At 38.0% G+C, this 13,098-nt stretch overlaps 1 protein-coding gene and 1 long non-coding RNA gene across 9 annotated transcripts in view; one reads left to right on the forward strand and one right to left on the reverse strand.

Annotated features, from left to right (window-relative positions):
- The window catches only part of LOC144305291 (uncharacterized), a 56,513-nt gene that overhangs the window by 21,395 nt on the left and 22,020 nt on the right, over positions 1–13,098 (forward strand). Inside the window, exons 4-6 of the long non-coding RNA XR_013372342.1 lie at positions 2,704–2,808; positions 4,513–4,704; positions 6,351–6,688. This is a non-coding gene — a long non-coding RNA (uncharacterized LOC144305291). The remainder of the gene's footprint in view (positions 1–2,703; positions 2,809–4,512; positions 4,705–6,350; positions 6,689–13,098) is intronic.
- Positions 756–13,098, reverse strand: part of CD86 (CD86 molecule) — a 90,801-nt gene continuing 78,458 nt past the window's right edge. For 6 of the 8 annotated variants that reach the window (XM_077884028.1, XM_077884026.1, XM_077884030.1 and 3 more), the window contains 3 exons: positions 12,914–13,060; positions 4,982–5,027; positions 756–2,479 (listed from right to left, as the gene is read on the reverse strand). In XM_077884028.1, the coding sequence (XP_077740154.1) occupies positions 2,386–2,479; positions 4,982–5,027; positions 12,914–13,060 (287 nt within the window). In that variant the 3' untranslated portion in view covers positions 756–2,385. The remainder of the gene's footprint in view (positions 2,480–4,981; positions 5,028–12,913; positions 13,061–13,098) is intronic. The other 2 variants (XM_077884027.1, XM_077884033.1) reach the window with 2 other exon arrangements.

Here is a 13,098-nt window from a genome sequence, read left to right on the forward strand (position 1 = left end):
ATATATATATATATATATATATATATATATATATATGTATATATATGTATATGTAGTATACATACATATATATGGCATCTATATATATATATATACTACATAAAGCAATATATGTTAGTGCATATATATGCATTTATTTATTTTTAATTGAGGTGTAATTGGCATATAACATTGTACTAATTTTAGGTGAAGGACATAATAATTTGATACATGTGTATATTGTGAAACGATCAGCACAGTAAGTTTTGCTAACATCCATCACCACACCTAGGTCCAAACTTTTCTTGTGATGAGAACTTTTAAGATTTACTCTCAGCAAGTTAAAAATATACAATACAGTTATATGCATTTATTTTGTAATCAAGGTATTTTAAGGAATATTTAACATTGGGCTTTTGTTTAATGTGTACATGAGCACATAATTTAAAAAGTCACAAACTGAAAAGCAAATATTCCTTTTCTAACTCCAAATTTCCCAGTTGTCCTCAGAAAGAACTTCCTTGGCTTGACTTTTGTATGTCTCATAACTGAAATAAACATTTAAAATCATATGAGACCCTCCTCTCTTATATAATAGTTAAAGGAAAAGGGAAGAGCAGGGGTTTGGGGTAAGTCAAAGGCTTCTAGCGAGGGTGACTGGAGAATGAGGCTTCCATGGAGACATGAAGAGGGAGGAAGTATATCAGGAAGACAGAGGAAGTAACATGGGTTGAGCAGTACTGTTGAAGTAGAAGCAGAAAATGGAGACCTTTAAATCAATTTAAGAAGAATTTATTAAGAGCTCACTGTATAAACCATGTTAGGAACCAACAAGATGCTTAGAGCCCAATGACGGCAGAGGCAGGGAAGAACACATAAATGGAAATCTTACAAGGCAAGCCCGGTTAGCACAGCTGTCTACAATCTTCTAGGTTTCTTTGTGTAGAATAAGAAGAAATATTTCTGTGGATCGGGCCTCCCAAAGTTCTCTCTCTTGGTTTGGACTGAGGCTGCTCCATCCATTAGTGATGATGTCTTAGAGCCAGGGTCACTTAACTCATTTCTCCTGGGCTAGCATGGTCCTCTGATGTACCCAGTTTTCCTATGGTTGAGAATGACCATATAGATAGTCCTCAGACACAAATCTGTGAGCCCTGCTCTGAGCCAGCTGATCCCTTCCTAGCACCCTCACCACTGGATGACTTGCATGTGGGTCTTCCTAATTGCACTCTAGCTTTTTCTCTTTCAGTCCTAAATTGAGAGTCCTAAACCTCCTTCCATTTATCCCATTATCAAGGTGATAGCTCTCCCTGCCCCAACTCTGCCTCCAGCCAGATGAAACATCATAGTAACTTAAGTATTATCCAAACTTCTCACCAACTACCAGGGAAGATGCTGTCTGTCTTACATCTTTTTGGACAGACGGTTCACCCGTTTCTTGTCCCAGGGCTTGCTGGAGGACTGGACAGATAGGACATCCATGCACAACTCGGTCTGTCAAGAGCTTTCCTTTTTTTTTTTTTTTTTTTCTTTTTTCTTTTTTCTCTTTTAAGTATTGTGATCTCTCAGTTGGCTCTTGAACAGTTGCCCTGAGCCATCATCTCAGCCATTTTTTTCAAGAGAAGTAGGGTTCACAGTGCATAGTGCTTTCCTGCTTTACAAAGAGCTCCCTGCTAAGGCTTATCCATAGCTTGTTAGGCAGGTGGATCCTCCTCAGATTAGCAGCAGCCCAGATAGAAGTGGCTCCAGGACTCAGAGCTGGTTCTATCTCCATCATTCCTAATCTTCCAAATTTTGAGTTGGTCTGCTCATTGTTGTCAGCACACCAAGCCACCATTTTCGTACTGACCCTCACAGAGGAGCAAGAGCTCCTCAGCAGTGGGTAGAATTTTCTCAGGGCATAGTAATTACATTATTATAGTACACATCTCTTTATGTCTCAAAATATTAAAGCAACACTATAAAGCCATAACATACAAAACTCCCACCCAGACTGCAGAGGTAGTCACAAATATACAAGATGGAATGAGGCACTATCTTAGAATTAAGCATAGATAAAAGCCATTAGTCCAGTAATTGGGAGTTCTACATAAAACACAATGTATAAAATTAAGAAAAGAAGGCTGAATCTGAAACAGGAGGTGTTAGTCTTAAACATTATTCCTGAGCCAGGAGCCAGTCAGGTGAGCATGGCCCACAAGTGTGCTCTGAGATGAAAAGAAGAAGTTAAAATCTGCTCCTGGTGTAGGGAGCAGAACTGGCATTATAGGGAGGCTCTCTCATTTAGAGGGAGCCCTGGAAAGCCTCTTATTATTAGTGGCAATAATAATATTAATGGACGAGAAAAAGGTAAGCCAAAATTTGAAAGGGAAGGCATATAAACAATGGATGGACTTTACTCTTTAATTAAAACTGTGTAGTACTGTTGTCGCCTGAAGCTGTCTTCGAAATGTTAACACACTGGGCTTCATCAGATCTTTCCGTTTCATGGTACCGTACTCTGGAAAAATAAAAAGAAGGGTAATTGGGTGAGATTTTACAATCGAGCCACTTTCTTTTTCTAGATTTCAGAGGTAGAGGAGAATATAGGGGCCATTGCAATAGGCAACAAGGAGAAACCGTTGAAGAGAGAGGTGGAGATGTGCTGTTTCCTTCACTTAACTACCCTTTATCGTTGTCTCTTCCTGCCCCTGCCATATGTTGATTGCTGCCTTCTCTCTGCAGGCTCTTCTGGATCATATCTGAACTGAGTCTAAGAGGGCAGGCAAGGTCTCAGCACCCGGGCTCAACATCCTGGATTCCTACATTCACAGCAGCTTGTGTATTCAGGTAAATGCTGGGAACTCTGGGGCTGTTGACCCGGGGGTTATGACTGTATCTTTGTGACCAGGCTTTAGATTTAGGATTGCCTGACCCCATGACTCTGTGGCCAGAGCCTGGATATTCTTGAGAGCCCTGGTCCTCAGGGAGGATGGAGGTACAGATAATCTGATTTTATCACGTTGTGAAAGGACTGATCACCTGGAATCTTAATGTATTCTTTCATGCACACATTCATTCTTGCCACACCTATTTATTACAATAGCCAAGATATGGAAACCACCTAAGTGTCCATTGATAGATGAATAGATAAAAAATTTGTGGTATATACATATAATGGAATATGATTCAGCCATAAAATACGTGAGATTTCACCATTTGTAACAGCATGGGTGGACCTTGAAAGCATTATAAGGGAAATAAGTCAGAGAGAGACAAATGCCATGTGATCTCTCCTGTATGTGGAATCTAAAAATAAATAATAAAAAAAACCCTACCTCATAGACACAGAGAGGAGATTGGTGGTTGCCAGAAGTAGGAGGGGAGGAGTAGGAGGGGTGAAAGAATGGATGAACTGTTTTTGTTCTTAGTTTGAATAAACTGTAAAAACAACTGAAAACCTGAACTCTTGAAAAAAGAAAAAAGAAAAAAGGGCAGCCTGGGTGGCTCAGCGGTTTAGCGCCGCCTTCAGCCCAGGGTAGGATCCTGGAGACCTGGGATTGGGTCCCATGTCAGGCTCCCTGCGTGGAGCCTGCTTCTCCCTCTGCCTGTGTCTGTTCCTCTCTGTGTGTGTGTCTCATGGATAAATAAATAAAATCTTGAAAAAAAAAAAAAAACCAAACACCTCACCACATTTTGTCTTCTCTAGCCTGTAGTATGTGGACAAAAGAGAATATAAAGGAGAGGATATACACATTTCCCCTTGACATATTTAGGGTTGCTTAATTGGATTTGATTAGGTAAAGAATCTAGAAAGTAAGCAAATACATGAAAAAATAAATAAAAACCAAACAACTTATAATACTGCTCAACTGAAAGCAAATGTAACAGAAGCTAAGCCCCCAATGAATAGCATTTATGTTTCCATGAAACTCTTTAAAAAAAAAAAAAGATTTTATTTATTTATTCATGAGAGACACAGAGAGAGAGAAAGAGGCAGAGACACAGGCGGAAGGAGAAGCAGGCTCCATGCAGGGAGCCCAATGTGGGACTCGATCCTGGGTCTCCAGGATCAGGCCCTGGGCCGAAGGCGGCCCTAAACCACTGCGCCAGCGGGTTGCCTTGAAACTCTTTTTTAACAGGTTATATATTTATCAGACCACTACAGTGTACATTTTATGAATAAGTCCTAAGTCAGTAGATGCCATGAAAATTATAACAACAGAAAATTGTTAGTGTTATAAAAAGGCTACTTTCTATGGATCAAAAAATACCTGCTGCTACAACTTCACAGTAGGAAAAAATTTATTGAGCATGTACTATGCGCCAGGCACTGTGGTAGGTGCCGGCAGCAATGTTAAGCTTAACTGACATGATCCCTACCCTCTATAAAGTTTGGTATAGTTCATAGAGTTTAATAGTGTAATTACACAAAAATGTAAGTATTACCTGGTGTTATGAAGAAAAAGCATAGGGATCCAAGTGACACGATAACAGGCTAACATAATGTAGTTTAAGAAAGGTGGTTTTTTGGTTTTTGTTTTCTTTTTTTAGAAGTTCAGCTTGAACCAAGATCTGAAGAATGAGGCAAAAAAGTGGCAGAAGAAGATTCCAAGAAGGGGGCATAGCAGGTGCAAAGACACTGAAGCTAAAGAAACACATTGTCACTCCTCACTTATCTATTCATTCCACGATTGTAGGATTCCCACTAGTCCAGGCACCATGATAGGTGCTGAGGTTACCATGGTGAGTAATACACAACCCATGCACACCTTGGTATTAATTTTTTGCTTTACCTTGACTGAGCTTGCCACACCCCTTGAGCATTGTGCATTGGACCTCCTGTCACCCATTTATAACTAGAACATTTCCTTCCAGATCCTAACTGGTCTCACTTTTGTCTCCCTCTCCATTAGTTCATGTCTGCTGAGGTCTCAGCATGCCTCAGACTTAACTGATGGTTAAGTTATAGATCCTTTGGAGATGATACCTCTATCAGCAATGTTGTAAGGTCAGGACTCACCTTTCCTTGGTCTGCTCACTTTCTTTTCTCTCCACTTTGTTGGTTTCTGAAAGAGAGCAAAACAACTTCAGAAAATGTATTGCCTATAGATAGTAAAAGAGGGAAAGTTTGAAGAGAATCCAAAGCCCTAGGACTCAGAAAGTAGTCGTTGTGGCCTTATATGTGGAATAGATGGTTACTTGATGCAGTTTCAGGGGGACTGAGGAGTTTTTTGCATCCAAAAAGCAAATGCCTTCCTTTATTCACTGCATCTTAATTTCTAATGTTGGAAATAGGTTTTTCACTTATAGCTCTATTCTTTACTGAAATAAAAATACTGCTGGGAGGGGTAACACAGTCTTAGCAATCATTTAGTGATTTGAAAAGTTTTCGATCTCTTTCTGAAAGTAAGGTTTAAAATGAGAAAGAAAAGGAAATCTTGACGATGTTGAAATCTAAATGGGTGAATTAGCGGCACTACCAACATGATACAGTGTGGCATAGATGGGCCCGAGCGGGAAATCTCTAACTGGTTAGACCTTCCATAGCCTGAGTGGTCACTGGTATGGGCTTACCACTGGCACAATTTAGGGTTTAAATTCCTTTAGGCTGACTGTTCTGATAGTGCTTTTGCCCCACACAGAGCCTTGTAGCAGAGTTGTTAACCTGGGTGTCCATGGAAGACTTTAGGGAATAAAAAAACACCCTTGATGGTTTTGAACACTTGCTGCCATTGGATCAGGGATGGACACATGTGTGTATGTTTTAAAAAAATCAGCTTTATGGAAGCATAATTTAATGTGCAATAAAATCCAATAATTTTCTGTATAGATTTTGGTGAGCTTAGCAAATGTATACACTCATGTAACTACCACCATAGCCAAGATATAGAATATTTATATAAGACTCAAAAGTGCCCCCTTTCCCCTTTTCAGTCAGTATATTTCTCCTATCCCATCCCCTGATAACTACTGATCTGGTTGATGTGACAATAATTTTGCTTTTTAAAAAATTTTATAATTCTAAATAATCATAAATGTGTGGTCATGTGGTCTTTTTGGTCCTGGTATCTTTCTCCTAGCATACTGTTTTGGTTTTTTTTTTCACCATAGAGATACTTTAATGAACTGTTTTAGAAAATTCTAAATATTATATATTTATATAATATAAGTTTTTATATTTATATAATTTTAAAACTTATTGGAAACACAAAACATGATACAACTATACTACAAATTTAGACGAAATGCTCAGAAAATGCACAATTTCCTGTTATATTCTTCAAAGGAAAACACAGTTATTAATTTTATATTTGATATTTGATATCCTAAGGCAATTCTAGATTTGATATTTACAAAGAAAATCACTTTGATTGACTGTCCTCTTCTAGGCTGGTATCTCCAAAGGACTAGTAGCCAAGATCTATAAAGAACTTATCAAACTCAACACCCAAAACAACAAACAATCCAGTCATGAAATGGGTAGAGGACATGAATAGACATTTCCCCAAAAAAGATATGCAAATGGCCAACAGACACGTGAAGAAATTTTCAACGTCACTCAACATCACGGAAATACAAATCAAAACCACAATGAGATGCCACCTCATACCTGTCAGAATGGTGAAAATTAACAACACAGGAAATGACAGATGTTGAGGATGCAGAGAAAGGGGAGCCCTCCTATGCTGTCGGTGGGAACACAAGCCCTCTGGAGAACAGTATCGAGGTAGTATACTGCTTTTGAAATAAATCCATGTTGTTGCTTATTACTAGCAGTCCGTTCCTTTCTATAGGTCAGCAGTATTTTGTTGTATGAACATATTTCCATTTGTTTATCCATTCACCAACTGATGAAAATTTAGGATGCCCGGCTTTCAGTACTATGAAGAAAGCTGCTATAGACAGTTGTGTGTGTGTCTTTGTGAGGACATACGTTTTTATTTCTCATGGGCAAATATCTCAGACTGCTGGGTTGTGTGACACTGCATGAGAGTTTCAGTTGTTCACAACTTCTCCAGTACTTGATATTTACCAATCCTTTTAATTTTAGTCATGTTGGTGGGTATGTATCTTATTATAGCTTTAACTTGTATTTCCCTAATGACTAATGATGTTGTGACTGTGTGACTGTGCTTATTGGCCATTTGTGTACTTTCTTCTACGAAGTATGTGTTCAAGTCTTTTGCTCCCAGCCTTTTGTTAAATGGATTATCTTCTTTACTGGGTAGTAATATATAATCGTATGTTATGGATACGTGTCCTTTTGAGATATGTATTTTGCAAACATTTCCCCCCAGCCTGTGGCTTGAATTTTATTTTTTAAAACAAAGTTGAAGGACAAAGGTTTCTCATTTTGATGAAGTACACTTTATCAATTTTTACTTTTTATGATATGCTTTGTGTTTACTGTGTCCTCTCTAAGATCGGCCTAGCCTAAGATCACAAAGATTTTCTCCAATTTTTTTTAAGTCTTTTAATTTTAGCTCTTATTTTTAGGTCTATCATCCATTTCAAGTTATTTTTTGTGTGTTGAGGTTTATATTTTTCCATGTGGATATCTAATTGTCCCAAAACCATTGTTGAAAAGACTACCCTTTTCTGCATGGAATTACCTTGGCTCCTTTGTCCAAATCAGTTGACCATGTGAGTTTACTTTTTGATTATCCATCTTGTTCCTTTGGTTGGTATGTCTGTGCTTTCACCAATATCACACTGTCTTGATGACTATAGCTATACAGTAAATCTTGAAATTAGGTAGTATAAGTCATCTGTGTTTGATCTTGTTTTCAGAATTGTTTGGCAATTGTATGTCTTTTGCATTTCCACATAACTTTTAGAATTAGCTTTTTAATGTACAATGAAAAGCCTGACAGGATTCTTAATTGGTATGTCATTGAATTCATAGATCAGTTTGGGCTGAATTGATGTCTTCTTTTTTAAAAGATTTTATTTATTTATTTGAGAGAGAGAGCGCGAGCAGGAGCAGGGAGGAGGGGCAAAGGGAGAGGGAGAAGAACTCCTCACTTAGCAGGGAGCCTGACATGGAGCTCCATCCCAGGACCCCGAGATCATGACCTGAGCCAAAGGCAGACGCTTAACTGACTGAGCCACCCAGGTGCCACGTGATATCTTATTATCTACTCTTCTGATCCATGAACATAGCTTATTTCTCCATTTATTTAGGTCTACTTTAACTTCTGTCAGTAGACATGTCTTTTAGTTTTTAGTATATAGGTCTTATATTTGTTTTTAAAAACTTACTCCCTAGCTTTTAATATTATTTGATGCTGCTATAAATGGTATTTAAATTTTTTTCAGTGTCCAAATTGTTTGTTGTGAGTATATAGAAAAATAACTGATTTTGACTTTGTGTATTGACCTTGTATCTGGAGACTTAGCTACATGCAATTAGTTCTAATAGCTTTTCATGGATGCCTTTGGCTTTTCTACAAACACGGTCACATTATCTGTGAAGAAAAAGACATTTTACTTCTTGCCTTCCAATATGTAGGCATTTTATTTTTTTTTCCTAGACTGGAAACCTGGCTAGGACCTTCAGTACAATGATGAAGAAATATAGTGAGAGTGATAGCCTTGCCTCTTTCCTGATCTTATGGGGAAAGCGGTCTGTCTTTTATCATTAAATATGATGCTTACTGAAGGATTTTGGTATATGTCCTTTGTCAGATTGAGGAAGTTCCTCTATATTCCTATTTTTATGAGAATTTTTCTTTCTTTTTAAAATTATGAGTATCAATTTTGCCAAATACCTTTTTGTATCCACTGACATGATTACATGTTTTTTCTCTTTGGATGGTCAATAATGTGAATTTTATTGTTTGATTTCTGTATATTGAACCTATCTCATATTCCCAGAATAAACCCCACTTGATCGTGATGTATCATACTTTTAATAGATTGCTAGATGGTAGTTGGTAATTTTTTTTTTTTTATTTATAATAGTCACACAGAGAGAGAGAGAGGCAGAGACATAGGCAGAGGGAGAAGCAGGCTCCATGCACCGGAAGCCTGACGTGGGATTCGATCCCGGGTCTCCAGGATCGCGCCCTAGGCCAAAGGCAGGCGCTAAACCGCTGTGCCACCCAGGGATCTCAAGTTGGTAATTTTTTAAAGGATTTTGCCATCTATTTTCACAAAATATATGTGTAGTGTCCTTTTCTTGTAATGTCTTTTTCCAGTTTTAGTATCAGGGCTCCCCTACTTTTAGAGCAACTTGGAAACTGACTCCAGGCAGTAAGTTGGGGGCAATCATAGGGCTTATCTCATCTTTTCCCTTCTTTCAGGGACTAGTTCTCTATAGCTTATTGTCCAATGTCTGAAAACAGTTGTTTCATATTTTTATCTGATTTCTAGTTGTTTACAGTAGGAAGGAAATTCCTGTAGCAGTTAATCCTTCATAGGAGGAAGAAATTTATGTCTTCTATATAATTTTTAAAGAGCCTTAACTGTTGCAAAACTCAGTCTTATTTCCTTACATCTTCTCATATAATCTTCATGCATTGAGATGCCCTTTGGAGCCACAGTTAAATGCGATCTTTGTACCGTATGGCAGCTCTTCAGCTATTTGAAGGGAACACTTTTCTCCTCCCCAGCACTTCATTTCTGGCTAAGCATTCTCAGTTACTTGAACTAATTTGACTAAGCTTCTAGACACTTTATAAATCTGATTAGGTTCTACTTTTTCAAAGTTTTTTTTTAATGTTTATTTATAACTGAATATAGTATTTCAGATGTCTGTAGACCAACATAGAATATTTATGTTGTCCTTTCATCCCCATGACAAAATCATCACCATTTAAAAAAAAAAAAGTTTCTATTTTAAAATGAAAGCAGACAATAAAAAGGCAGATTCTAAACTTGTGGATTTGATTACAAATTTAGCATTTTGAAGGCCAGGTGTGATGATATCATCAACTTTCAGTTTTTACATCCTGGGAAGGTTTCTGTCTAAATTGTGGTTAAAATTATTTATTTCAGAAAAGATACTTGCCCTTTAAGAAATCATTCCTGAAAGAGCAGAGACTCACTCAGGTTTGGTGGAGGGCGACAAACTGTAAAAACTGTTAGTTGCTAGGGCTCTATTATATACAGATTTCAGTCACAGAAGACCTAAATGAGGAAGTACAACTTCAGGAGGAGCTATTTTAGTCTCTCTCCCTGATGGGTAAGCTGATAGGGTAACTTCTGATTGGGAAAAGACTGTTAATTCAAGGTTACAATTTCTCATGCCTAATCTGCCCTATTTGACAAATCAAGAAAGAGAAGAGAGATTAGAAACCAGTTAGAATAACTGTGGCATTTCCCTTTTATTCATTTAACAGCCTTAACAGAGTAAATGTGGATGGTTGGGGTATAGGAAAACTATAATTACCGAACACACACTGGAAAAGACTTTCAATGCCAAGGTAGTTAGTTTGAAGCTGAGAAACTAATTAATATTGGACTAGGAGGAAGATCCATGTTTGGAGGCATTCCAATTGGTGTCAGTAAGCTTGTGTCTCTGTGGATGGGTCATGACTGCTTCCATGTCTGTTTGTCAGCAGAATCTAGTTCCTTGTGGTTGTATGACTGAGATCCCCATTTCCTAGCCGGCTCTCAGCTGAGGGCCAGTTGCAGATTCTAGAGACCCCTCACATTCCTTGTCTCATGGCCCCTTCCTCCATCTTCAAAGCTAGAGATGGTGAGTTAACCCTGTCTCAAGATTTGGATCTCTCCTTCCATTTTATCTCTCTAACCCAGCCTGGGAAATGTTCTCTGACTCATGTGATTAGATTGGGCCCATCAGGGTAATCCAGGATAATCCCATCATTTTGAAGACAGTACCTTAAGTACATATGCAAAGTCCCTTTTGCCATGTGAGATCATTTATCATAGGTTCCGTAAATAGGAGATGGACATCTTACCGGAGGGCACTATTCAGTCTATCACATAGACAATGCCAAAAGTCTCCACAAAGCAAGTACAGACACTGCTGAATTGCAGAACCCAAATTTACAAACATGTCTACATGACATAGTTACTTGGTATATCTTCCTCCTCCAGTGATATCAAGACTCTTCTCTTTGACCAAACTCACTAGCACAGGTGACTGTCTACCAAACCTTTCCTAGCAATAATATTCTTTATCACATTCTTGGGGGGAGGAGGTCATATATGTGCTATACTCTCTTACTATATTCTCTTTTACCCCTCATAGCTCAATATGACCATTTCATATGCATACACACAGCTTCTTGAACTCCCTTTCAGCTTCTTCCATGTGTATACACGTATCCTCTTTAACTCTTTTATCTAGTCCCCTGAATTTTTCTGATTGCCTCTTGGGGGAAGAAACATTTTTACTCCCTTTTTCTCCATCTCTTGTTCTTTGTTTCATTTATAAGCTAATCATCCCGTATGAAAGCAAATTTAGAAAACAGCTTATTTCCAGGCTGAAGGCTGCTTCTGCACATTTAGCTAATTCTAAATGGCAATGAGATTAAAAGACTCAAAATTCTCACCTTGAAAAGTCAAAGCTTTGATAAACATGATATATCTGTACATCTCGCCCTGTGCTCTAAATTTTACACTTTTATATCACAGAAATCTATTATTATATCAGCACACCCCATGCTTTGGCAGTTTGAATATGACTCTACCATAGGCTTGTATTCATTTATTGAAATTGGATAATCACTCCCCAGTTGCCTGTTTTTAAAATACAGTAGGATGAAATGAGTAACTGCTAATGTCATCCATCTATTTTCTAGTGGATCCTAAAAGTAGTCCACTAACATTTAAAAAAAGATGCTGATCAGAAGCATTACTCATCTGGTGTTTTTTACCAAAGTGAGTAAGAAGGTTACCTTAATTATTAGCACCAACCAGACTTCTATTACAGGCATTACTGAGATAAAGTCCAAACTCACCTTGCAACTTTGCCCAAACAAGCCCAAAGAACAAAGAGGCATAAGATTATTATAAAATCAGGAACCTCTTTGTCCCTCACTAAGCACAGTGCCATTTTTACAAAAGCCAATGAGGAGGCTGCTCAGTGCAGTGCGGTTTACAACAGCAAAACAACGGTAACAAGCAAAATGTTCTACAATGTGGAGTTAGTTAAATAAATTAAGATGTATCCACAAAATGGAGTATCTCACAGCCTCTTAAAATAATGCTATAGGATGATACTTAATGACCCCGAAATTTTTCTCGCTATGTTTAGTACAAATAAATTAGAAAACAGTATATGTGATATTATCTAAACTGTGAAAAACAGTCCATATGATATTATTCCTTATGGAAAATAACATATATTCCAGAAAAATCTGGAGGATATACTCTAAAATATTGTCTGTATAACCATTTCTCTCTTACTAGTAGAACTATAGATAATTTTTTTATCATATTTGGTAATGGGTATGTAATACTTGGTAATCAATAAAAGTTAATATTATTTTTAAAAAGTCAATAGGGAACAATTCATCCCACTTTTTTTTTTCCTGAGAAACCTAGACTTTCTTTTAAAGATGAGAAAGTGAATCTTATGGTCATCTAATCCTCCTCTCCCACCACCAAGCTTCCCTACTTGCCCTACTTGAACACTGCCAGGTCCACAGTCATTCACATTTAGAAGTCTTGTCACAATTTTACTTCATTGAATTTTCACAGTAACCTCATGAAGTGGGGTAGTTAAAGCAAGGAATAATCAGCTTTGTCTGGAAACCTGAAGTACGTTTATAGAACTTAGGTTAGAAATGTTGCCTCTCCTAGGAATCCAGAGCAATGTTGAGTCCATCTATATGGGCTCCAAACTCTTGAGGGAAAACCTTCTCCTCCAACCACTCCCTGACTTTTTGCTAATCTGAGTTCAGCCAATGAGCTTCAGAAGGCAGCTGACAGGAGGTAGCTGCGAAATGGCAATCTGCAGAGAGGACAAGCACTGACTCACCACATTCATGAGAGGGGCCAGGCTGCTTCTTCTTCCTTTTCCTTAGTGTTAGAAAGAACACCATCCCACACAAAATGACCAACATTACAAGCAGAGCCGCAATCCAGAGGATGTGGTCTCCATCAGGGGTGGGTTTCGTATGTGCATCTAGAAATGACCATAAGTTTCCAATCAGCCAGGAAAAT

Source organism: Canis aureus, chromosome 35 (assembly GCF_053574225.1).
Source record: "Canis aureus isolate CA01 chromosome 35, VMU_Caureus_v.1.0, whole genome shotgun sequence".
Taxonomy (NCBI): domain Eukaryota; kingdom Metazoa; phylum Chordata; class Mammalia; order Carnivora; family Canidae; genus Canis; species Canis aureus.